This window comes from Coregonus lavaretus, assembly GCF_964263955.1.
Source record: "Coregonus lavaretus genome assembly, chromosome: 12".
Taxonomy (NCBI): domain Eukaryota; kingdom Metazoa; phylum Chordata; class Actinopteri; order Salmoniformes; family Salmonidae; genus Coregonus; species Coregonus lavaretus.
This window is the reverse complement of record NC_139999.1, coordinates 52,694,106-52,721,371: the sequence shown is the minus strand read 5'-3', so window position 1 is coordinate 52,721,371 and position 27,266 is coordinate 52,694,106. Positions and strand designations below refer to the sequence as shown.

General features: G+C 45.2%; 1 protein-coding gene across 1 annotated transcript in view; it reads left to right on the top strand.

The window, feature by feature from the left end:
• Window positions 1–2,335, top strand: part of LOC311138884 (alpha-1-syntrophin-like) — a 53,147-nt gene extending 50,812 nt beyond the window's left edge. The window contains exon 7 of the mRNA XM_084173675.1: window positions 602–2,335. Within this exon, the coding sequence (XP_084029801.1) occupies window positions 602–694 (93 nt within the window). The 3' untranslated portion in view covers window positions 695–2,335. The remainder of the gene's footprint in view (window positions 1–601) is intronic.
• Window positions 2,336–27,266: the final 24,931 nt, after the last annotated feature.

Sequence of the window (27,266 nt, the reverse complement as noted above, 5' to 3'; positions counted from 1 at the left end):
TGTGAGGCCTTTGATCCTCACCCAGGGAGAGTCATGACAGCGTAAAGGTTCTCCAAATCAAAGAAAAAAAAAATCATTAATACTTTTCTAACTCTAAATAATATACAAGATCAGAGTATATTGGGCTCCCGAGTGGCGCAGCGGTCTAAGGCACTGCATCTCCGTGCTTGAGGCGTCACTACAGACCCCCTGGTTCGATTCCAGGCTGTATCACAACCGGCCGGGAGTCCCATAGGGCGGCGCACAATTGGCCCAGCGTCGTCCGGGTTTGGCCGGTGTTGGCCGTCATTGTAAATAAGAATTTGTTCTTAACTGACTTGCCTAGTTAAATAAAGTTTAAATTTTAAAAATATATTTAAATTCAATTTATTCAGTGTGCGGAAGTTGCTACACCTGCAAAGCCTGTTATGCACCTGCATAAAGTAAGTCTGAATACCAACTACTGAGAAGTGCTTAAATCAAAACGTGTAAATAAGGAATAGATTTCCTAAGTCTGAATCGGGCCCATGATGAACCCCATTTTCGAACCCCCCAAAAAGTTTAAATACAGAGTAAACTTTTCAACTTCTCTCTCTTCCCTTTTCCTCTCCCTCCCTTGCAGCAACTGGACCTCCACTCCTGCCCGAAGACCATGGTATTCATCATCCACTCCTTCCTCTCTGCTAAGGTCAAGCGGCTAGGCCTGTTAGCATGATAACAGTTTGACCTCCCCTACCCAACCTGAAAAACCACCGAACCACCCAAGCGTATTTACACGCAGCCATGACTAACTTTAGGAGGATGTGATGTCACTGCAGAGGATATGATGTCACCACTCTGTTTCAAACCCCCACCAAACTCTTACCAAGGGCCACCGTTGGTCAGAATCAAAGTGGAAAGCGAGTGGATTGAAGATATACTGTACCTGCAATAATTATACTTTCAAAGGCCCTTATCAGTCGTAAGTGTAACATCTGTCCTAAGAGGATGTCAACTTACGAGAGCCAAACGTACACCTATGACAGCCTACATAGCACCGTTGCCAAGCTCTAAGGCCTAAATGTTTGAATTGCATTTGATTGTTTCATTGGTCAAAGCATGTCCGTTGTCATAAGTGATAAGTCAATTGATATAACCTCTTATGAGCGGTTATAACAGGCACCATTGATTTTACAACGGCTTCAAAAAAAAAGGTTAAACAATTTTCAACTTTTACATGCACTGTTGACTGATTGTGTGTAACTATTCAGAGGGTTTACTGTTTTGCCCTAATTTATTTCTCTTATTTGTATGTTTTGGCTGCCATTTTGAGTAACATTATTTTATGTCTGCTATTAGAGCAGTTTTCCAAGTACTGATTCAGAGACATTTTGAGTGCAGCGAAAAGCCTTTTGACTCTGCATTTCTTTAGTAGGTTCATAAATGTTTCCCAAAACCAACATCAACATGAAGATAAACTATATGTCAGAAAGCGCATTTTAAGTTAACACCTAAATCCAGACATTTAGATACAGGCACCAAACGGATTATTGCCACTGTTTAGTAATTTCACTCAACAAAAGCTCCACCCTCAAACTAACTTGAATTACTTTATGCATAAGATTACTATGCATTTATAGATACAGTATATACAGAGTTTGACACGGTATCATTTCTGTCGATGGAGTGCATACTACGACCACTTTAGATTTAGGAAGTTGTCCCTCAAAACTAGATAATTTTCAGTTTAAGGAAAGATCGATGGAATGGTTCTCACATATGCAGCCATATAACTTCAGGTGTATGTAACTATATAGGATACATATATGTATGTATTTGGCTCTAGGTATAACATTATCAATGAATACATTGAAAGTGTTTCCTATTGAAAGAGCAATGGGTTATCGGAGTATATGCTACAGGTACTGCGTTGTGTTATATTGAAACCTTTTTAAGTCCTTACAAAGCTAGTTGAATATGTTATCTTCTTAACAACTACAGCCAAAATCACTGATGCATTTGAAAGATATCAGCTTGTTGGGGACTAATGACGCAGTTTTTATACAGTGTTAGTCCTTTTGTTAGTGTGCATTTACAGAAATCATCGCAAACCAACTGAAAATGAACAGAAATGGGGTCTATAGTTTACATGACAACGTATGTGTTCAATTCCCCCATTTATTTTGTGTCAACAGAATATTCACTACTCGTGGCCTTCTCTCTAAAATGCTAAACAAACCTATATTAATATATATTTCAAACTAAAACTTGTTTGCTTTCAAGAAGAAACATTTATTGTATATTCTTATTTAAACAAACGGTGTGCCTTGCAGCGTTGTTTGTATATAAAAGTGTAATAAACTTTGATGTAACTTTTACTGTGCTTTATTGGTAGATCTCTAAATATCAGTTTGATTGACAAGCTGCATATGTAATAGGGATCCCGCCCCCAGAAGTGCAGTAACTGCAGTGTACTGTGTTATTTTGGACGCAGTACTTTCCTAATAACTTCAGTGTACTGCAGTTCAAGTATACAGTGGGGAAAAAAAGTATTTAGTCAGCCACCAATTGTGCAAGTTCTCCCACTTAAAAAGATGAGAGAGGCCTGTAATTTTCATCATAGGTACACGTCAACTATGACAGACAAAATGAGAAAAAAAATTCCAGAAAATCACATTGTAGGATTTTTTATGAATTTATTGGCATATGATGGTGGAAAATAAGTATTTGGTCAATAACAAAAGTTTCTCAATACTTTGTTATATACCGTTTGTTGGCAATGACACAGGTCAAACGTTTTCTGTAAGTCTTCACAAGGTTTTCACACACCGTTGCTGGTATTTTGGCCCATTCCTCCATGCAGATCTCCTCTAGAGCAGTGATGTTTTGGGGCTGTCACTGGGCAACACAGACTTTCAACTCCCTCCAAAGATTTTCTATGGGGTTGAGATCTGGAGACTGGCTAGGCCACTCCAGGACCTTGAAATGCTTCTTACGAAGCCACTCCTTCGTTGCCCGGGCGGTGTGTTTGGGATCATTGTCATGCTGAAAGACCCAGCCACGTTTCATCTTCAATGCCCTTGCTGATGGAAGGAGGGTTTCACTCAAAATCTCACGATACATGGCCCCATTCATTCTTTCCTTTACACGGATCAGTCGTCCTGGTCCCTTTGCAGAAAAACAGCCCCAAAGCATGATGTTTCCAACCCCATGCTTCACAGTAGGTATGGTGTTCTTTGGATGCAACTCAGCATTCTTTGTCCTCCAAACATGACGAGTTGAGTTTTTACCAAAAAGTTATATTTTGGTTTCATCTGACCATATGACATTCTCCCAATCCTCTTCTGGATCATCCAAATGCACTTCAGACGGGCCTGGACATGTACTGGCTTAAGCAGGGGGACACGTCTCGCATTGCAGGATTTGAGTCCCTGGCGGCGTAGTGTGTTACTGATGGTTGGCTTTGTTACTTTGGTCCCAGCTCTCTGCAGGTCATTCACTAGGTCCCCCCGTGTGGTTCTGGGATTTTTGCTCACCGTTCTTGTGATCATTTTGACCCCAAGGGGTGAGATCTTGCGTGGAGCCCCAGATCGAGGGAGATTATCAGTGGTCTTGTATGTCTTCCATTTCCTAATAATTGCTCCCACAGTTGATTTCTTCAAACCAAGCTGCTTACCTATTGCAGATTCAGTCTTCCCAGCCTGGTGCAGGTCTACAATTTAGTTTCTGGTGTCCTTTGACAGCTCTTTGGTCTTGGCCATTGTGAAATTTGGAGTGTGACTGTTTGAGGTTGTGGACAGGTGTCTTTTATACTGATAACAAGTTCAAACAGGTGCCATTAATACAGGTAACGAGTGGAGGACAGAGGAGCCTCTTAAAGAAGAAGTTACAGGTCTGTGAGAGCCAGAAATCTTGCTTGTTTGTAGGTGACCAAATACTTATTTTCCACCATAATTTGCAAATAAATTCATTAAAAATCCTACAATGGGATTTTCTGGAAATTTTTTTCTCAATTTGTCTGTCATAGTTGACGTGTACCTATGATGAAAATTACAGGCCTCTCTCATCTTTTTAAGTGGGAGAACTTGCACAATTGGTGGCTGACTAAATACTTTTTTCCCCCACTGTAACTGGGTCATTCCATGAATAGCATACATTTTGCTTCCCTTTGATATTTTAAGTAGACATTTTTCACAGATATTTAAGCCTGTTATGTTAAATGAAGGGCCCTTTAATATAGACCACATGGAAAATTCTATAAATCTGACTTACTAATGTGCCAAAAACTTACTAATGTGCCAACTAATGTGCCAAAAAACATTTTGACATGTTCCTTGTCATGTTTTTCAGACTTCTAGGAACATTTCAACCCACTTAATTGGCACTTATTATAATCCTTTTTAATTTATTTAATCCCTTGAATTGGGAAAACAATGTTTTTTATGAAGTTGAACATGTGCTCCTTATGACAGAATGTTAAAATTAGGTGAAATTAATAGTTTTTTTGGACCAAGTTTCACTACCTGAAAGGTACTCTTTTGGTGGATTGACCCAACTGCATTGTACTGCAGTTAAACTGCCTGTAACTGCAGTAATATACTGCAAAATAAGCCTACTGCACAACATAAAACCAATGTTATTTTGAACGCAGTACTTGCATGCAATCTTTTTTCGTAAGGAACGTGCGGCCAACCCAGGATGGGAACCCCAGTCCACATCACCACTTCATACCCACAAAGCTACATTTTGACATGGCATCAAATGAAGTAACTATCAACTCAGTCCTCATTGGATGGCCATGGCTTCTTTCTGTTACAAAAATGCACCATGGTAGTACATAGAGCTGGGCGATAGAGCCAAAAAGAGCTGGGCGAGAGGGACAACAATCCATAATGCGATAAATTGCCTGAATAGATGCGATAGTGATAAATAGAACGATAACTTTATAATAATAATAATAATAATAATATGCCATTTAGCAGACGCTTTTATCCAAAGCGACTTACAGTCATGCGTGCATACATTTTTTTTTTTTGTGTATGGGTGGTCCCGGGGATCGAACCCACTACCCTTAGCGTTACAAGCGCCGTGCTCTACCAGCTGAGCTACAGAGGACCACTAATGTGCACCACAGTTGTTTTAGTTTTTTTATTATCCTTTAAACTACTATTACTATTTTGCTGGTTTTAGCCATCAAAAAGGGGTCCACGGCCCCAAAAAGTTTGAGAACCGCTGGTCTTGTAGTGTAGTGTACACAATTAAATCTTTGGACCTGAATTTTAAACCTTGAAGATAAGGTTTAAAATAATGTTTATCTGGTGCTTCTCTCGTCTACACAGTTTTCAGTTGTCTCTCTCTCTCATTCAACTAACTAGGCTACTCTTATACAATTCTAAATAGCCAATTTGTAAAAAGGTATTAATAATTATCTTATCTCATAAATACATTTTCATCATGTCATTTTCATAATTCTCAACATATCCCTAACATCAGCAAGTTACAATGTTCCCCTTTGTTTACACTCTCTGAGTCCTCTGTTTCTATGCTAATGGACTTTTATAAATTAATTAAACTATCAAAACGTCATTAAAAAAATAACAACAATAATATCATTACACTACGCTTAACTTGGTGTTTCCTATCCTATGCTTTATAACTCGCTCACCTTGAAGAAGTTGGATAGCACACTGTATTACTTACACAACTAATATAAGGACATGAGACAGTAGAAATTAACGTGGGCGTTGTGTAATGCATTTCACAGGACAAGACATTCCAAGCATTCCGATGTATGTAAGTAGAAGCGACAAAGTAGAATATCAATACACAACATATTCTTCCCCCTTTACTTTTGATGCCTCATAAGGAAAAAGTAAATATTCACTGTTTTGCATATTATTTTCTTTACAGTCTTTATCTTTAAGAAACATTTTCTCTTAATGTAACAATGGAACTTTTCAGTATAACCTTTCCTGAACTAGGGAAAGAGGGTAGACTGCCTCAGTTCCCAGACTTAACCCTGGGTTGTATTCTGCCCTAATGTCGGAGGTTAGTCTCTAAACTAAATGTTCAACCTTTCAGGGGGTCGTCTTTCTCTTGCAGGCTAATGACGACATACAGGTGAGTCTACAGTCACATTGTCTCTTGAGTCTGAGTGGTGATGGTGTATGACTGAGTCCCATTGTCTCTGAGTCTGAGTGGTGATGGTGTATGACTGAGTCCCATTGTCTCTGAGTCTGAGTGGTGATGGTGTATGACTGAGTCACATTGTCTCTGAGTCTGAGTGGTGATGGTGTATGACTGAGTCACATTGTCTCTGAGTCTGAGTGGTGATGGTGTATGACTGAGTCACATTGTCTCTGAGTCTGAGTGGTGATGGTGTATGACTGAGTCACATTGTCTCTGAGTCTGAGTGGTGATGGTGTATGACTGAGTCACATTGTCTCTGAGTCTGAGTGGTGATGGTGTATGACTGAGTCACATTGTCTCTGAGTCTGAGTGGTGATGGTGTATGACTGAGTCACATTGTGTCTGAGTCTGAGTGGTGATGGTGTATGACTGAGTCCCATTGTCTCTGAGTCTGAGTGGTGATGGTGTATGACTTAGTCACATTGTCTCTGAGTCTGAGTGGTGATGGTGTATGACTTAGTCACATTGTCTCTGAGTCTGAGTGGTGATGGTGTATGACTGAGTCACATTGTCTCTGAGTCTGAGTGGTGATGGTGTATGACTGAGTCCCATTGTCTCTGAGTCTGAGTGGTGATGGTGTATGACTGAGTCACATTGTCTCTGAGTCTGAGTGGTGATGGTGTATGACTGAGTCACATTGTCTCTGAGTCTGAGTGGTGATGGTGTATGACTGAGTCACATTGTGTCTGAGTCTGAGTGGTGATGGTGTATGACTGAGTCACATTGTCTCTGAGTCTGAGTGGTGATGGTGTATGACTGAGTCACATTGTGTCTGAGTCTGAGTGGTGATGGTGTATGACTGAGTCCCTTTGTCTCTGAGTCTGAGTGGTGATGGTGTATGACTGAGTCCCATTGTGTCTGAGTCTGAGTGGTGATGGTGTATGACCAGACAGGGTGGCAGGTAGCTTAGTGGGTAAGAGCGTTGTGCCAGTAACCGAAAGGTCGCTGGTTCTAATCCCCGAGCCGACTAGGTGAAAAATCTGTCGATGTGCCCTTAAGCAAGGCACTTAACCCTAATTGCTCCTGTAAGTCGCTCTGGATAAGAGCGTCTGCTAAATGACTAAAATGTAAATGTAAAAAATGGGTGTAACAGTACCCTGAGTAGGCCTCTGGCTGGTTCAGGTGATGTCTGTTCGAGAACATTGATAGTAACATGTTTTCACAACAAAACATATTTAATTAAACTGATGACAGCCCCTCTCTTTACGCGCTCGAGAAAGGAATGAGGGAGAAAGAGGAGGAGATGGAAACGCACAGTGGTGAGATACTCCGTAGCTAAAGGTAATGCGTCAACCTATTAATTATGAAAATATAAAAAATACCTTATTACTAGGCTATTCAAAATCAAATACAAATTCACTATAATTAGGGCTCCTGAGTAGCGCAGCGGTCTAAGGCACTGCATCTCAGTGCTTGAGGCGTCACTACAGACCCCCTGGTTCGATTCCAGGCTGTATCACAACCGGCCGTGATTGGGAGTCCCATAGGGCGGCGCACAATTGGCCCGGTGTAGGCCGTCATTGTAAATAAGAATTTGTTCTTAACTGACTTGCCTAGTTAAATAAAGGTAAAATAGATAAATAAAAAATAATTGTAGGCTAACTCTGTAAGCAGCCCTGCACAATCAATGAACCAACAGCATTGCCTAGGTCTATACATTCTCTCCCAGACTCATGGATAGAAAGTTTGGAGGGTATCACAAGGTAACCAGTCCCTCCAGTATGCATAATAATACAGTCCACACTTAATTAAGGTGATTACTAGAATGTGTTTAATTTTAGAGTATAGGCTAGACCAATTATGTTATATTATATACCAAAAACATCTTAAATCTGTTAAATGTTTATGTTTTCCTGCCGTGCCTAATATGCGGTAGTCTACTAGGCTATGTATTGTATAACGGCACAATCTTTATTTTAATTCATAAAAATAATAATCGGGCTTGGGCTTCATATATATGCCTATATGTATGGGTGTTTTGAATTAATCACCACCTTAGAAAGCGCTGTCCATTTTGCTGTGTCAGGCTTTGAAACGACATCCACAATGACCATGTTTTCCACTCAGTTTCAACTTGTTGTTGAACTTCTTTCTTCAAATTGATCGATCACAGTGAGATGAGTTTTAAAAGCGTGATACCGTTTTCATGATAAGTGTTTGATGTGATTTATCGATTGCATTTGCATTGATGTCAGAGTGGTCAGAGGGACAATAGAGCGCTGAGTACCAGGCCATTAGCGACCTGATGGTCGTTAGCGAGTTGGGTACTACCAATGCGTGTCCAGAGTGCATAAGAGGAGATTACTGTGACTAAATGTTATTGCGGTCATGACTCATGACTGCCGGTGTAGTGATAATACGGTCATAGCGCTGACTTTATGTGCTAGATTGCGTTTGCTTCCATGAATGACAGGAACTATTCAGACAACAGTTGGGGGCCATTATCGCTAACACTCCTGACTGAAGATTGACCGTAGTTCTTCGATGGTTCTCTCCACTGAAGTGCCCTTCATCACTGCGACCTCAGGCCATTTGCTGTATTTATTTTCTTAGTTCACCTTGTGTTCTTGAACGTAGCCCTGTTTCTTTGTGCTCTTGAACGTAGCCCTGTCTTTCATTTTTGTTAATTGATTTCACCTGTGTTAGTTACTCACCTGGTCTCATCAGCTCCTTATTTAGTTCAGTTCATTCTGTTTGTGCCTTGTGAGATATTGTTCGTTTTGACGCTACTAAGACTTTTCCTAGCTCGTTTATGAGAACCAGTTATAGCCTTCAGTCCTAGTTTTGATTCACCTGCCTGTTTGCCTACCTGTGTATGACCTTTGCCCGCCTGTGACCACGATTCCTGCCTTCTGCGAAGGCGAAATAAAAACCTGCTGCGCTCTGCGCGTGAATCTACACCTTTTTCTCCCTGAGTATTCATTACAGAATACCTCACCTAAAAACGGAATGGATTCAGCGGAGCTACAGCGGCGCCTAACCCAGCAAGAGGAGCATATGGAGGAAATCTGCCATCTTCTCCACCAGCCTATCCCTACTCCTCCGATGCCAGGTATCGTAACCCATAGCCCTCCTTCATTCATATCCATGCCTGGAAAATATGACGGTTCACCTGGGAAATGTCAGCGATTTCTGATGCAATGCTGCAAATACATTGAGCACAACCCCACTAACTTTGCCACTTACAAGAGCAGGGTGTATTTTGTTGTGTCTCTACTCTCAGGCAAAGCCCTGGATTGGGCCACTGCCATTTGGACTGCCAACAGCACAGGACTCGGATCCGAGACCCATTTCCACACCCTCTTCAAAGAGGTATTCGATCACTCTCCTTCCAGTCTTCCTATAGGAGACCTCCTCATAGAACTTCAACAAGGACTCAATTCAGCTGCCGAGTATGCCCTCGCCTGCACCATGGCTGCAGGGAGTGGATGGAGTGAGGCTGCTTTACTTACCGTCTACTGAAGAGGGCTCAACAGGGAACTTCAGGCGGCGCTGGCCTGTAGAGGTGACCTTCAGGATTTAAATCAATACATTCGTATGTCCATCTCCATCGACCACCTCATCGCAGACCGCCGAAGAACTCTGCCACCCAGGAACCGGAAACCTTCTCTTTCCATGGTTCCGTCATCCTGTCCGAGTCTTCCAGAGCCATGAGGTTGGGTCATGCTCCTCTCCCATGTATCGAACGTCAAAGGTGGATCCAAGAAGGTTGTGGAAAATTATCACTATACTTATTAAAAATCAAAGTTCTTCCAGAGTTTTTGTAGAATTAAGATAGACTTTATTACATACGTAATAGAGCTGAGGTGGTTTGCAAAACATCTGAACTCCCAACACTCGGTTTATATACAATTTCCATTCCTTGTCGTTCTACATACAGTGGGGTAAAAAAGTATTTAGTCAGCCACCAATTGTGCAAGTTCTCCCACTTAAAAAGATGAGAGAGGCCTGTAATTTTCATCATAGGTACACGTCAACTATGACAGACAAAATGAGAGAAAAAAATCCAGAAAATCACATTGTAGGATTTTTAATGAATTTATTTGCAAATTATGGTGGAAAATAAGTATTTGGTCACCTACAAACAAGCAAGATTTCTGGCTCTCACAGACCTGTAACTTCTTCTTTAAGAGGCTCCTCTGTCCTCCACTCGTTACCTGTATTAATGGCACCTGTTTGAACTTGTTATCAGTATAAAAGACACCTGTCCACAACCTCAAACAGTCACACTCCAAACTCCACTATGGCCAAGACCAAAGAGCTGTCAAAGGACACCAGAAACAAAATTGTAGACCTGCACCAGGCTGGGAAGACTGAATCTACAATAGGTAAGCAGCTTGGTTTGAGGAAATCAACTGTGGGAGCAATTATTAGGAAATGGAAGACATACTGATAATCTCCCTCGATCTGGGACTCCACGCAAGATCTCACCCCGTGGGGTCAAAATGATCACAAGAACGGTGAGCAAAAATCCCAGAACCACACGGGGGGACCTAGTGAATGACCTGCAGAGAGCTGGGACCAAAGTAACAAAGCCTACCATCAGTAACACACTACGCCGCCAGGGACTCAAATCCTGCAGTGCCAGACGTGTCCCCCTGCTTAAGCCAGTACATGTCCAGGCCCGTCTGAAGTTTGCTAGAGTGCATTTGGATGATCCAGAAGAGGATTGGGAGAATGTCATATGGTCAGATGAAACCAAAATATAACTTTTTGGTAAAAACTCAACTCGTCGTGTTTGGAGGACAAAGAATGCTGAGTTGCATCCAAAGAACACCATACCTACTGTGAAGCATGGGGGTGGAAACATCATGCTTTGGGGCTGTTTTTCTGCAAAGGGACCAGGACGACTGATCCGTGTAAAGGAAAGAATGAATGGGGCCATGTATTGTGAGATTTTGAGTGAAAACCTCCTTCCATCAGCAAGGGCATTGAAGATGAAACGTGGCTGGGTCTTTCAGCATGACAATGATCCCAAACACACCGCCCGGGCAACGAAGGAGTGGCTTCGTAAGAAGCATTTCAAGGTCCTGGAGTGGCCTAGCCAGTCTCCAGATCTCAACCCCATAGAAAATCTTTGGAGGGAGTTGAAAGTCCGTGTTGCCCAGCGACAGCCCCAAAACATCACTGCTCTAGAGGAGATCTGCATGGAGGAATGGGCCAAAATACCAGCAACAGTGTGTGAAAACCTTGTGAAGACTTACAGAAAACGTTTGACCTGTGTCATTGCCAACAAAGGGTATATAACAAAATATTGAGAAACTTTTGTTATTGACCAAATACTTATTTTCCACCATAATTTGCAAATAAATTCATTAAAAATCATACAATGTGATTTTCTGGATTTTTTTTCTCATTTTGTCTGTCATAGTTGACGTGTACCTATGATGAAATGTACAGGCCTCTCTCATCTTTTTAAGTGTGAGAACTTGCACAATTGGTGGCTGACTAAATACTTTTTTCCCACACTGTAGGTCCTGGATGGCAGGAATCTTGGCCCCAGTGATGTACTGGGCTGTAATCATTACTCTCTGTAGCGCCTTACGGTCGGATGCCGAGCAGTTGCCATAACAGGCGGTGATGCAACCGGTCAGGATGCTCTCGATGGTGCAGCTGTATAACTTTTTGAGGATCTAGGGACCCATGCCAAATCTTTTCAGTCTCCTGAGGGGGAAAAGGCGTTGTTGTGCCCTCTTCAAGGCTTTCTTGGTGTGTTTGGACCATGACAGTTTGATTTTGATGTGGACAACAAGGAACTTGAAACTCTCGATCCGCTCCACTACAGCCCCGTTAATGTGAATGGGGGCTTGTTCGGCCCTCCTTTTCCTGTAGTCCACGATCCTCTCCTTTGTCTTGCTCACGTTGAGGGAGAGATTGTTGTCCTGGCACCACACTGCCAGGTCTCTGAACTCCTCCCTATAGGCTGTCTCATCGTTGTCGGGGATCAGGCCTACCACCGTTGTGTCGTCAGCAAACTTAATGATGGTGTTGGACTCGTGCTTGGCCACGCAGTCGTGGGTGGACAGGGAGTACAGGAGTGGACTAAGCACTCACCCCTGATGGTCCCCCTTGTTGAGGATCAGCGTGGCAGATGTGTTGTTGCCTACCCTTACCACCTGGGGGTGGCCCGTCAGGAAGTCCAGGATCCAGTAGCAGAGGGAGGTGTTTATTCTCAGGGTCCTAAGCTTAGTGATGAGTTTTGTGGGCACTATGGTGTTGAACGCTGAGCTGTAGTCAATGAACAGCATTGTCACATAGATGTTCCTTTTGTCCAGGTGGGAAAGGGCAGTGTGGAGTGCGATTGAGATTGCGTCATCTGTGGATCTGTTGGGGCGGTATGCAAATTGAAGTGGGTCTAGGGTTTCCGGGATGATGGTGTTGATGTGAGCCATGACCAGCCTTTAAAAGCACTTCATATCTACCGACGTGAGTGCTACGGGGCGGTAGTCATTTAGGCAGGTTACCTTCGCTTTCTTTGGCACAGGGACTATGTTGGTCTGCTTGAAATAGGTAGGTATTACAGACTCGGTCAGGGAGAGGTTGAAAATGTCAGTGAAGACACTTGTCAGTTAGTCCGCGCATGCTCTGAGTACACATCCTGGTAATCCATCTGGCCCCTCGGCCTTGTGAATGTTGACCTGTTTAAAAGTCTTGCTCACATCGGCTACGGAGAGAGTGATCACACAGCCGTCCGGAACAGCTGGTGCTCTAATGCATGCTTCAGTGTTGCTTGCCTCGAAGCGAGCATAAAATGCATTTAGCTCGTCTGGTATGCACGTCACTGGGCAGCTCGCGGCTGGGTTTCCCTTTGTAGTCCGTAATAGTTTGCAAGCCCTGTCACATCTGACGAGCGTCAGCCGGTGTAGTAGGATTCAATTTTAGTCCTGTATTGATGCTTTGCCTGTTTGATGGTTCGTCTGAGGGCATAGCGGGATTTCTTATAAGTGTCCGGGTTAGTGTTCCGCTCCTTGAAAGCGGTAGCCTGTAATCCATGGCTCCTGGTTGGGATATCTATGTACTGTCACTGTGGGGGCGACGTTGTCGATGCAGTTATTGATGAAGCCGGTGACTGAGGTGGTATACTCCTCAAGGTGGTCTAGAGTTTTTTTTCCTCTGGTTGCACATGTGACATGCTGGTAGAAATGAGGGAAAACAGATTTAAGTTTGCCTGCATTAAAGTCCCCGGCCACTAGGCGCGCAGCTTCTGGATGAGCATTTTCTTCTTTGCTTATGACCTTATACAGCTCGTTGAGTGCTGTCTTAGTGCCAGTTTGTGGTGGCAAATAGACAGCTACGAAAAATATAGATGAAAACTCTCTTGGTAGATAGTGTGGTCTACAGCTTATCTACCAAGAGAGTTTTCATCTATATTTTTTGTAGCCGTCTATTTACCACCACAAAGCGACGCTGGAGAATGTGAGCGAGAGACATTGTGCAAATTAACAAAGGTTGATGCAAAGTTTTGACAGTACAGGGTCTCCAGCAGCATATCTACACGCTGTGTCTGTATGGAGTCACTAGGGCAACGGGCCTGCCTACTCTGCTTGGAGAAGAGGGGGGAGGAGCAGACAGGCCAAGAACAGAGAGGAGAAAAAATGCAAGGAAATCAAGATAGCAGTGGCAGCTGTACAAATAACTCATCCAAAGGGCTTTGACTTCTTAAACACGGCAGAAAGCTAACACAATATGATGCCCCGTCTCCTTATTAATTCAGCCACTTACTTAGATAGCAAGTTAAACTTAGGGGTTGTGTTAATGTAGAATTCTGCGTTTTTCACACATAAGAAATATCTTGCTGCGGTTTGTAAACGCAGATCTAAAATGCTTCTTATTATAATTTCTGCTCGGCATCAAACTAACTTTGTGTTTCAGTTGCACTTCGATGAGAATTCATGAATGGCATTCTATCAGCAGACAGCACTCTGACTGAAGTGTAGCTTTTCTCAGTGTAGCCAGCCTATTTTTGTGTAGCCAGCCTATAAATGCAAGATTAACTTTAAGCAAAACATTAGGAAATGTAGCTGGCTACATTCTTTCTATGATAGGCCTAAACATTAGACATTTGATGGCCATGCATTGTTTTTGCAAAAAATACCTGCTCATCTACTTGCCTGGCTGCCAGCCAAATAGCGTTGTTGTCATCTGATGAAAATGAAGCTATTTTCTGCCGAATGTGTTGCACTAATGTATTTTCTGTGAAAGATAACTATAGTTGCACATCCCTGACCACTCTATTTAACAAAAAAAAAACACTGTTGACTTTCAATATCAATACACAGCTGTACTCACCTGCTCTCGCTTTCTCCCATTGTGCTATTTATAAACAAACTACGTAAGCTTCATAAAGTAAAATAATGTCACAGGTGAAATGAAGAACGCGATCTGCTTTATCTTCTAAAGCATTGCACAAGTTGACTGCAGGTATTTACTTAAAAAACAGCTACAAATATTAAAATGTGTGCTCAGCATATGTGGGAACTCCTTCAAGACTGTTGGAAAAGCATTCCAGGTGAAGCTGGTTGAGAGAATGCCAAGAGTGTGCAAAGCTTTCATCAAGGCAAAGGGTGGCTATTTGAAGAATCTCAAATATAACATATATTTTGATTTGTTTAACACTTGTTTGGTTACTACATGTGATTGTCTTCACTATTATTCTACAATGTAAAAATAAAGAAAAACCCTTGAATGAGTAGGTGTGTCCAAACTTTTGACTGGTATATTCCGATCACTCTGGAAATATATATATATATATATATTTCCAGAGTTTTTTTTTATATCTCCTAGATACTTATTTTATATAGTTTTTTGGGGTGGTATTTTACCCCCAAATGGTAGTTACAGTCTTGTCCCACCGCTGCAACTCCCATACAGACACGGGAGAGGCGAAGGTTGAGAGTCGTGCGTCCTCCGAAACACAACACAACTGAGCCGCACTGTTTCTTGACACAGTGCCCGCTTAACCTGGCAGCCAGCCACACCAATGTGTCAGAGGAAACACCGTACAGCTGGTGACCTGGTTGCTAGCGCGCGATGGGACAAGAACATCCCTCCCCTACGCTGGGCCAATTGTGCCCATGGGTCTCCGGTTGCGGCCGTTTGCGACAGAGCCTGGACTCGAACCAGGATTTCTAGTGGCAGCTAGCAATGCGATGCAGTGCCTTAGACCACTGCGCCACTCGGGAGGCCCCATTTTATATAGTTTTTTGATACCTAAAGGGTTCCTTAAATTCAAAATCAAATAGCTAAATGATCCATATTATTACCATCTTAAAACAATTCCATATGTCAGCTTAGCACACCCCCGACTCCCCCAAAGTCTTATGTCTTGTGAGAGCGAGTAGCTCGGTTGAGCTACCCTTCTATTTGTACTTGCCAAGGTGGAATATTTCCCCTTGTATTAGTTTCGTTTTCACGCTGGGAGCGTTTGATTTATGTAAACGGAATAAACTCTGGACTTCGGTGTTTTACCTCCTGCGCCTGACTCCTTCATTCACACCTCGTCACAGAATCACTCACCCGCTGAATGGAGTCAGCAGGAGAAGACCGCATTCCTGGAGTTGTGGCAAGGGTACAGGAACATTCCTTGATGCTGGCCAGCTTGGGGGAAGCGATGGATCGGGTTCTTCAGGTAGTAGAACGCCTGGAGAGGAGAGGATCCGATCTATCGAGACCAGCTGGTCAACCGGATCCAGCCACCTACACCCCAGCCCCTGGAGGGATCCAGATATCCCGGCCACCGGCGTTTGATGGGACGGCAGCGCAATGTAAGGGATTTATGCTCCAACTCAAGCTGTATTTCTCCAGCATCAGGCCGGCGCCACTGGAGCGGGAGAAGGTATCCGTCCTCGTTTCCTGCCTTTGTGCGAGAGCCCTGGAGTGGGCCAACGCTGTGTGGAACGAGAGAGGTGCCACGGAGGACTACGGGGAGTTTGCTCGCCTCTTTCGGGACGTTTTCGATCACCCGCCTGAGGGTCGAGAGGCGGGCGAACGACTGGTCCATCTGAGGCAGGGGACGAGGACCGCACAGGACTACGCGCTGGAGTTCCGGACGCTGGCAGCGGGGTCCGGGTGGAACGAGCGGGCCCTGATCGACCATTTCCAGTGCCACCTAAGGGAGGACGTCCGACAGGAGCTAGCCTGCCGTGATGCCATGCAATCGTTCACCCAACTGGTGGGCATGGCCATCCTGCTGGACAATCTGAAAGCAGCCAGATGACGTCCTGGTAGTGGTCTGCCCGTTCCCACTCCGGACGACTCTGACCCCGAGCAGATGGAGCTGGGGGGAGCCGCTGGTCGAGAGAGCGCAGGAGGACAGCGACAGTGCCACTCTGGTGGCACGAAGGGACAATCCACCTCACGTCGCAGTCAACGTTCTTTTGGGTCTGGAGGCGGTAGGCAGGGTACTCACGCATCACCCCAGGTAACGAACACCCAAACTTGTTCAGAGCCCTTTGTGGCGCACTGTACCCTATCAATCTCCTTTCCCGATCACCTGGTAGTTTCCCAATGTAAGGCGCTAGTCGATTCAGGCGCAGCTGGGAACTTTATGGACAGGGCATTTGCACGCTGTCAAGGCATTTCATTGGTTCCCCTATCCATTCCACTCCCCATCAGAGCACTTGATAGTCAACCATTAGGGTCCGGGTTGGTTAAGGAGGTTACTGTACCAGTCACCATGATTACACAGGAGACGCATGTTGAGCAGATCACTTTTTTGATTATTGAGTCTCCTGCTTACCCTGTAGTCTTAGGTATTCCGTGGTTAGCCCTTCACAACCCCAATTTTTCATGGCCGCAGAGGGTTCTTACAGGGTGATCGCGTGAGTGCCCGGGTAGGTGTCTAGGTGTTTCTGTTGGTGCGACCACGGTGGAAAGTCCATACGGTACTCCCACCGTGCGCATTCCCCCCGAATACCATGATCTGGCGCTCGCGTTTTCCATGACGCAAGCGACTAAATTACCACCTCATCGGGAGGGGGATTTCGCAATAAACCTTCGGGTAGACGCTGTAACTCCCAGGAGTCATGTGTATCCCCTGTCGCAGGCTGAAATGGAGGCTATGGAAACATACGTCACCGAGTCCCTGCGCCAGGGGTATATACGTCCCTCCACTTCACCTGCTTCCTCGAGTTTCTTCTTTGTGAAGAAGAAAGATGGCGGTTTACGCCCGTGCATTGATTATCGACCACTGAATAAGGTGACGGTACGTTTTAGTTATCCTCTTCCCCTCATTCCTTCAGTGATTGAGTCAATGCATGGGGCCCGTTTTTTCACCAAATTAGACCTCAGGAGTGCCTACAACCTGGTGCGTATTCAGGAAGGGGATGAGTGGAAAACAGCATTCAGCACAACCTCGGTGCATTATGAATACCTGGTGATGCCTTACGGTTTGATGAATGCTTCATCCGTTTTCCAGTCTTTTGTGAACGAGGTGTTTCGGGACATGCTTGGTTGCGGTGTGGTGGCATCCTGGTGTATTCCTCTACGCGTGCCGAGCATGTGTCCCTGGTTCGCAAGGTACTGGTCCGACTGCTGGAAAATGATCTTTATGCCAAGGCAGAGAAGTGTGAGTTTTTTCAGCAGTCAATCTCCTTCCTCGGATACCGCATTACTACCACAGGTGTGGAGATGGAGGGAGATTGAATTTCAGCCATGCGTAATTGGCCGACTCCAACCACGGTGAAGGAGGTGCAGCGCTTCCTTGGCTTTTTATTCGGGGCTTTGGCAAGGTCGCAGCTCCCATTACCTCCTTGTTGAAGGGTGGGCAGTCCTGGCTCCGCTGGTCTGCTGAGGCTGATTTGGCCTTCAGTAGATTGCACGATCTGTTCACCTCCCCCCCGGTACTGGCTCACCCCGATCCATCACTACCGTTCGTAGTGGAGGTGGATGCGTCCGAGGTAGGGATAGACGCTGTCTTATCCCAACGCTCGGGCACGCCACCCAAGCTCTGCCCCTGTGCCTTCTTTTCGAAGAAGCTCAGCTCGGCGGAGCAGAACTACGGCGTTGGTGATCGGGAGCTGCTGGCTGTTGTCCGAGCTTTGATGGTGTGCAGGCATTGGCTCGAAGGGGCGAAACACCCTTTCCTCGTCTGGACAGACCACCGTAACCTGGAGTACATTCGGGCAGCGAGGAGGCTGAATCCTCGCCAGGCCAGGTGGGCCCTCTTCTTCACCTGGTTTGATTTCACACTCATACATTCCGGGTACGAAGAATGTGAAGGCAGATGCACTGTCTCGGCTGTATGACACAGAGGAGAGGCCCAGAGACAACACCCCCATACTCCCGGCCTCATGCATTGTGGTGCCGGTAGTATGGGCGATGGACGCGGATATAGCGCAGGCATTACGCACAGATCTCCACCACAGTGTCCAGCTGGGCTGCAGTACGTGCCTGCGCTTATCCGTTATCTTCTGATCTACTGGGCACACACGTCACCCTCCTCTGGTCATCCAGGTATCGGTCGTACAATGCGCTGCCTGACCGAGAAGTACTGGTGGCCTACCTTGGCTAAGGATGTGAGGGTGTATGTTTCCTCCTGCTCAGTGTGCACCCAGAGTAAGGCACCTAGGCACCTCCCAGCGGCTAAGCTACAACCTTTACCAGTTCCACAACGACCATGGTCTCACCTTAGTATTGATTTTCTTACTGATCTTCCCCTCTCCCAAGGTAACACCACTATCCTGGTCGTTGTGGATCGCTTATCGAAGTTCTGCTGCCTCCTTCCTCTGCCCGGTCTCCCCACGGCCCTACAAACTGCGGAGGCTCTGTTTACTCACGTCTTCCGGCACTACGGGGTACCAGAGGATATAGTGTCCGACCGAGGTCCCCAGTTCACGTCTAGAGTCTGGAAGGCGTTCATGGAACGTCTGGGGGTCTCGGTCAGCCTGACCTCTGGATTTCACCCTGAGAGTAATGGGCAGGTGGAAAGGGTGAATCAAGATGTGGATAGGTTCCTGCGGACCTACTGTCAGGACCGGCCGGGGGAGTGGTCGGTGTTCCTACCAGAGGCAGAATACGCTCAGAACTCTCTCCGCCACTCCTCCACTAACCTAACACCCTGGCATCGTGGCACCAGAGCCAGACCGAGGCTCCTGCGGTGGATGACTGGTTTCGGCGCGCGGAGGAGACTTGGGACGCTTCCCACGTTCGCCTCCAGCACGCCGTGCGTCGTCAGAAGGCGAACGCTGACCGCCACCGCAGGGAGGCCCCGGTTTTCGTACCGGGGCATCGGGTCTGGCTCTCGACCCGGAATCTACCCCTCCGCCTGCCCTGCCAGAAGCTGAGGTTTGTGGGGCCGTTTAAAGTCCTGAGGAGGATAAACGAGGTTATTTACAAGTTGTTACTCCCCCCTGATTACCGTATTAACCCCTCGTTTCATGTGTCTCTCCTCAGGCCGTTGGTAGCTGGTCCACTCCAGGAGTCTGAGGTGCGGGAGGTTCCTCCACCTCCTCTGGACATCGAGGGGGCCCCGGCGTACTCTGTCCGTTCCATACTGGATTCGAGGCGTCGGGTGGGGGGCCTTCATTATCTCATGGAGTGGGAGGGGTATGGTCCGGAGGAACGGTGCTGGTTCCCAAGGAGGGACATCCTCGATCCCTCCCCCTGTTGAGGGATTTCCACCGTCGCCATCCGACTCGTCCTGCTCCGCGTCCTCCTGGCCATCCCTGGAGCTGCGCGTCAAGGGGGGGGTACTGTCACGACTTCCGCCGAGGCAGCCGCCTCTCCTTGTTCGGGCAGGTTTCGGCGTTCGTCGTCACCGGCTTACTAGCTACTGCCGATCCCATTCTCATCACTCCACTTGTCATGTCTTGTCTTGTCAATCACACACACCTGGTGCTCATTCCCCTAATTAGTATGTGTATAACTGTTCCCTCTTTTCCCCTTGTCTTTGTGAGTGATTGTTTATTGTGAGAGCGAGTAGCTCGGTTGAGCTACTCTTCTATTTGTACTTGCCAAGGTGGAATATTTTCCCTTGTATTAGTTTCGTTTTCACGCTGGGAGCGTTTGATTTATGTAAATGGAATAAACTCTGGACTTCGGTGTTTTACCTCCTGCACCTGACTCCTTCATTCACACCTTGTCACAGACTCAAAATGTCGATGTTTTGTTCCCCGAGCATCTTAGGTATCACTTTTGCCTTATGGCAAGGTGCTCCATCATGCTGGAAAAGGCATTGTTCGTCACCAAACTGTTCTTGGATGGTTGGGAGAAGTTGCTCTCGGAGGATGTGTTGGTACCATTCTTTATTCATGGCTGTGTTCTTAGGCAAAATTGTGAGTGAGCCCAATCCAATCCCTGTACCTTTTGCAGAATATCAGTCTGTCCCTGATGTTTTTCCTGGAGAGAAGTGGCTTCCTTGCTGCCCTTCTTGACACCAGGCCATCCTCCAAAAGTCTTCGCCTCACTGTGCGTGCAGATGCACTCACACATGCCTGCTGCCATTCCTGAGCAAGCTCTGCACTGGTGGTGCCCCGATCCCGCAGCTGAATCAACTTTAGGAGACGGTGCTGGCACTTGCTGGACTTTCTTGGGCGCCCTGAAGCCTTCTTCACAACAATTGAACCTCTCTCCTTGAAGTTCTTGATGATCCGATAAATGGTTGATTTAGGTGCAATCTTACTAGCAGCAATATCCTTGCCTGTGAAGCCCTTTTTGTGCAAAGCAATGATGACGGCACGTGTTTCCTTGCAGGTAATCATGGTTAACAGAGAAAGAACAATGATTTCAAGCACCACCCTCCTTTTAAAGCTTCCAGTCTGTTATTCTAACTCAATCAGCATGACAGAGTGATCTCCAGCCTTGTCCTCGTCAACACTCTCACCTGTGTTAACGAGAGAATCACTGACATGATGTCAGCTGGTCCTTTTGTGGCAGGGCTGAAATGCAGTGGAAATGTGTTTTTAGGATCCCCTGCTGATTTTGTACGTTTGCCCACTGACAAAGAAATGATCAGTCTATAATTTTAATGGTAGGTTTATTTGAACAGTGAGAGACAGAATAACAACAACAAAAAATCCAGAAAAACGCATGTCAAAAATGTTATAAATTGATTTGCATTTTAATGAGGGAAATAGGTATTTGACCCCTCTGCAAACCATGACTTAGTACTTGGTGGCAAAACCCTTGTTAGCAATCACAGAGGTCAGACGTTTCTTGTAGTTGGCCACCAGGTTTGCACACATCTCAGGAGGGATTATGTCCCACTCCTCTTTGCAGATCTTCTCCAAGTCATTAAGGCTTCGAGGCTGACGTTTGGCAACTCGAACTTTCAGCTCCCTCCAAAGATTTTCTATGGGATTAAGGTCTGGAGACTGGCTAGGCCACTCCAGGACCTTAATGTGCTTCTTCTTGAGCCACTCCTTTGTTGCCTTGGCTGTGTGTTTTGGGTCATTGTCATGCTGGAATACCCATCCATGACCCATTTTCAATGCCCTGGCTGAGGGAAGGAGGTTCTCACCCAAGATTTGACAGTACATGGCCCCTTCCATCGTCCCTTTGATGCGGTGAAGTTGTCCTGTCCCCTTAGCAGAAAAACACCCCCAAAGCATAATGTTTCCACCTCCATGTTTGACGGTGGGGATGGTGTTCTTGGGGTCATAGGCAGGTCCTCCAAACACAGCGAGTTGAGTTGATGCCAAAGAGCTCCATTTTGGTCTCATCTGACCCAATACTTTCACCTAGTTCTCCTCTGAATTATTCAGATGTTCATTGGCAAAGTTCAGATGGGCATGTATATGTGCTTTCTTGAACAGGGGGACCTTTTGGGCGCTGCAGGATTTCAGTCCTTCACGGCGTAGTGTGTTACCAATTGTTTTCTTGGTGACTATGGTCCCAGCTGCCTTGAGATCATTGACAAGATCCTCCCGTGTAGTTCTGGGCTGATTCCTCACCGTTCTCATGATCATTGCAACTCCACGAGGTGAGATCTTGCATGGAGCCCCAGGCCGAGGGAGATTGACAGTTCTTTTGTGTTTCTTCCATTTGCGAATAATCGCACCAACTGTTGTCACCTTCTCATCAAGCTGCTTGGCGATGGTCTTGTAGCCCATTCCAGCCTTGTGTAGGTCTACAATCTTGTCCCTGACATCCTTGGAGAGCTCTTTGGTCTTGGCCATGGTGGAGAGTTTGGAATCTGATTGATTGATTGCTTCTGTGGACAGGTGTCTTTTATACAGGTAACAAGCTGAGATTAGGAGCACTCCCTTTAAGAGTGTGCTCCTAATCTCAGCTCGTTACCTGTATAAAAGACACCTGGGAGCCAGAAATCTTTCTGATTGAGAGGGGGTCAAATACTTATTTCCCTCATTAAAATGCAAATCAATTTATAACATTTTTGACATGCGTTTTTCTGGATTTTTTTGTTGTAATTCTGTCTCTCACTGTTCAAGTAAACCTACCATTAAAATTATAGACTGATCATTTCTTTGTCAGTGGGCAAACATGCAAAATCAGCAGGGGATCAAATACTTTTTTCCCTCACTGTATACAAATTGCCATCATAAAAACTGAGGCAGCAGACTTTGTGAAAATTAATATTTGTGTCATTCTCAAAACTTTTGACCACAACAAAAAATTAATGCAACATGTAAAGCATTTTTAATGAATTGAAATAAAAGATCCCAGAAATGTTCCATACGCACAAAAAGCTGACAGGTGTGGCATATCAAGAAGCTGATCATTACACATGTGCGCCTTGTGCTGGAGACAATTATTTCTGTCTGGAATAAAGCCCTTCTGTGGGGAAAATCTCATTCTGATTGGCTGGGCTTGGCTCCAGAGTGGGTGGACCTGGCTCCCAAGTGGGTGGGCCTATGCCCTCCCAGGCCCACCCATTGCTGCGTCCCTGCCCAGTCATGTGAAATCCATAGATTAGGGCCTAAGGAATTTATTTCAATTGAATGATTTCCTTCTATGAACTGTAACTCAGTAAAAAACACAAACGTGACAACGTTTCTTCCTCGTTGCCAGTTTTGTTGTATAGAACACTGTATTACTTATACAACTAATTTAATAACTGGACATTAGACGGGGGTAGAAATTAACTTGGGCATTGTTTAAAGCATTTCACATGACAACACATTCCAAGCATTACAATGTACGAATGGGTTTAAAAAAAGTTTACAATATTTGTTTATCTGGTACCAGTGCTTCTCTCTTCAGTTGACTTTCTCATTCAACTGACTGACTAAACAAACTAGCTTTTTACGAAAATGGTTCGCTCCTACACACAGTGAGTCACGTGGCCGCGGCTTGCTATATAAAGCAGACAGACAGGCATCGAGGCATTCAGTTACTGTTCGATTCAACATTAGAATGGGCAAAACGAGCGACCTAAGCGACTTTGAGCGTGGTATGATCGTCGGTGGCAAGCACACTGGTTCCAGTAACTCAGAAATGGCTGGACGGCCTGGGCTTTTCACGCATGACAGTGTCTAGGGTTTACCGAGATAATGGTGCCACATACAACAAACATCCAGTCAGCGGCAGTCCTGTGGGTGAAAACAGCTTGTTGATGAGAGGTCGAAGGAGAATGGCAAGAATCGTGCAAGCTAACAGGCAGGCCACAAACAAGCAAATAAAGGCGCAGTACAACAGCGGTGTGCAGAATGGCATCTCGGAACCCACAACTTGTTGGTCGTTGTCACGGATGGGCTATTGCAGCAGACGACCACACCGGGTTCCACTCCTATCAGCTAAAAACAAGAAGCGGCTCCAGTGGGCATGTGATCACCAACACTGGACAATTGAGGAGTGGAAATACATCGCCTGGTCCGCCGAATCCCGGTTCCTGTTGGGTCATGCTGATGGCAGAGTCAGGATTTGGCGTAAACAGCTTGAGTCCATGGCCCCATCCTGCGTGGTGTCAACATACAGTCTGGTGGCGGTGGTGTAGTAGTGTGGGGAATGTTTTCCTGGCACACATTAGGTCCCTTGATACCAATTGAGCAACATTTCAATGCCCGAAGAATTCAGGCTGTTCTGGAGGAAAAGGTGGGTCCGACCCGGTACTAGATGGGTGTACCTAATAAACTGGCCAATGAGTGTATAGCGCACATTCTCTCACATTTCTGGTTGGCAACAAAGGAAACCCCAAAATAAAACTCAGAACCAGTGGGTAATCTAGTTTATTAACTCAAGGCAAACTGCCCGCAGCCACTACAGCTAAGATGATGTCTGCGTCCCAAATGACACCCTATTCCCTACACTCTTATAATAAAGGGTTCCAAAAGGGTTCTTTAGCTGTCCCCATAGGATAACCCTTTTTGGTTCTAGGTAGAACCCTTTTTGGTTTCAGGTAGAACCTTTTTGGTTTCCATGGAGAACCCTCTGTGGAAAGGGTGCTTCAAAGCCTTCTCCAATAGGGACAGCCGAAGAACCCTTTTAGGTTCTAGATAGCACCTTTTTTCTAAGAGTGTATGTAGTGCACTACTTTTGACCAGGGCCTATAGGGTTCTGGTTATAAGTAGTCCATTATGTAGGGAATAGGGTGTTATTTGGGATGCCCATGATAGCTTTACAGTCTACTGCTGAGGGAACAGTAGGATATCCATGAAGTGTGATACTTGCCATTGTAAATCAGTGTTGCAAATAACACCTCCTTTTAGATTTTTACAGTAATGGCACAATATCAGTGAGGTGCAGCCGCCACATGCCGGTAAATCTAGTCTCAGTGGCTCCACTAGCTCCACGGCACAACAAAGAGAGGGAATAATAATAGTGTATATCAGACTACCAAATCAGGATGGAGAATCCATATTAGCCCCTGTCGCTAGCCATGGTTGGGGGGTTGCCATGGCAACTGGGGGTCTAGGAGATTGGCAGCGGCCTCAGTGTTCTATCAGTTAGCTGGAAAAATTGCCAATCAGCCCGTTAGATCCACCGTCTGGAAGGGAGGCCGCGGAAGATTGTGTGAATATATTTTGATAAAAAAATGGGAGGCCACTTACAAGAGAGAGAAAAAGGAGCAAATTGGTGGCAGCGGTAGGATCCTCATCAGTATTCAGCAAAGGTCGCATCGGGTTTCTTACAATTATGGCTAGCCGTTGTCTGGAGAGTAAAACATTTTTGTTATTTTAGACAGAAGGATTTGGATATTCATATATTGATATGAATCTATTTCAATATAGATTCTTCCCTCCAATTTTTTGTTGTCAATTTGTCAGTATTATTAACTACTCTTCAATCAATGAATATAGAAACTTATAAATACCTTAAACTGAATAAGGGAGGTTTACCCGTGGTATTTTTTCTGTTGCCTCTACAGACAGCTGGTAAAAAAACACCTCAGAACCTCTCCTTGTCAGACTAATACCTGTACAGTCATGTCGCCCACCACCAGCCAACACGGCTTCACAAGCCCCACCAGAGGCTATACTAACCTCTCTGCCTGTCCGTTCGCACCTTTGTCGACTCATGTCAACCGGTCTCCAGGGGAACGTTGAGCAGTGATTCTACAGTTAGCCTGACACTCACCCCCCCTACTCCTCCTCCTCCTTCCTTCCTCCCCTCATCTCTGCTTTCAGGTCACCTCATCAGTCCATTCCACTGCTCACTGAGCCATGCAGTGAGCCACAGCCACACAGCAGCGTGAGGGGATGACACAGGATTCTCTGACTGCAGTCATTGCACACTCTATGTCTGTGTCTCAAATGACACCCTATTTCTCATATTCAGTACAGTATGAGGCACTGGTCAAAAGTAGCACACTAAATAAGGAATGCAGGAATCACCTATGTCTTTCTCAAAGGGCCTTGTTAACAGAAGTCCAGAATGGAATGTCGGTGACATTGTTCATGCTCTCTCTTTGTTAACGTTTAGCCATCTCGTTGACCTCCTGGTGGTGTCATGATTCAGCAATTGTTTTGGTCCAATGGTGAATGTGCTTTGCGGTTGTCATTTTGGTATTAAAGTAGAAAGTGGAAAATAGATGGAATATTGGCAATGTTGTTTACCAAGCAAACAAAGGGACTAGAGATACCAACAGTGGAATCTCTTTTGGAATTAACCATAGTGCTGACCTGCAACAGGTGCATTAGCGATACATTTATATAAATAAATAAAAACAATGACCTCTGTGGACACTTGTTTATGATTGGACATGCAGTATATAATCACATGCAACACTGTATATTAAAGTGATAAAACGTCGATGCTAGTAATGTCCCCTTTTCATTTATTAAAATGCCATGCTTAATTACAGCATATAACTGTTCATGCAGATGTGATGCAAAAGTGATTTAAAAAAAAACTAAATAATCTTTTGCTAATTTCTGCTGCAGTGCTAACTACAAGAAACAGATTGTGCAAGAGCATATGGAGTACACAACTTTAGTCTTCTATGTGGTCTTGATGTACTATTTATCCGAACCACTAGGGGTCTCTGTGTCTCTATTCATGTCGCCTCACAAAGGGTATTAGTATTTGATGAGAAAGAGGAGAATAGACAGTGGAGAGAGAGAGAAAATTGGAGCTCTGATTAGAGATGACCTAACTCAGCTCAGGACGTCCCACAATGCGCTCTCTCTCACACACACACACACACACAGAGAGAGAGAGAGAGAGAGAGAGAGAGAGAGAGAGAGAGAGAGAGAGAGAGAGAGAGAGAGAGAGAGAGAGAGAGAGAGCGAGAGAGAACAACTAGCACAATAGCAGAAAGGCCTGAAAGTGTGAGATTAATACTAGCAGTGCAATTCATATCGGAAAAGCATGTTATCTTTTTTTCCTCACACACTTGTGCAGTTGTTCCTGTGAGGTACTGTCAAATCAAAACATGACTTTCGAGAATCAAATGAAAGATGAGTTTGGTAAATATTCAAAAACAGGATTTCTGTACTACACAAGGCGTTACATTATCCCCGCGTGAAGGACTATCAAATCATTTTCAAATCAACACCACTTTCAATAACAATGTGGAATATTTGCACAGTGAGGAGCTCAGGCTAAAACAGCAACCCTTGTCAGCACAGCGCAACTCAGCCGAGCTTCAATCATGTTTGTTTGATCTCATTCAAACTGGCTCCCGGACAAATGAAAAAGGACAGAGCGAATCACAGAGTGAGCTGACTCGGCCAACTTTAACAAGACTTCTCTCACTCACCCCCCTTTTCCCAGAGGCAGGA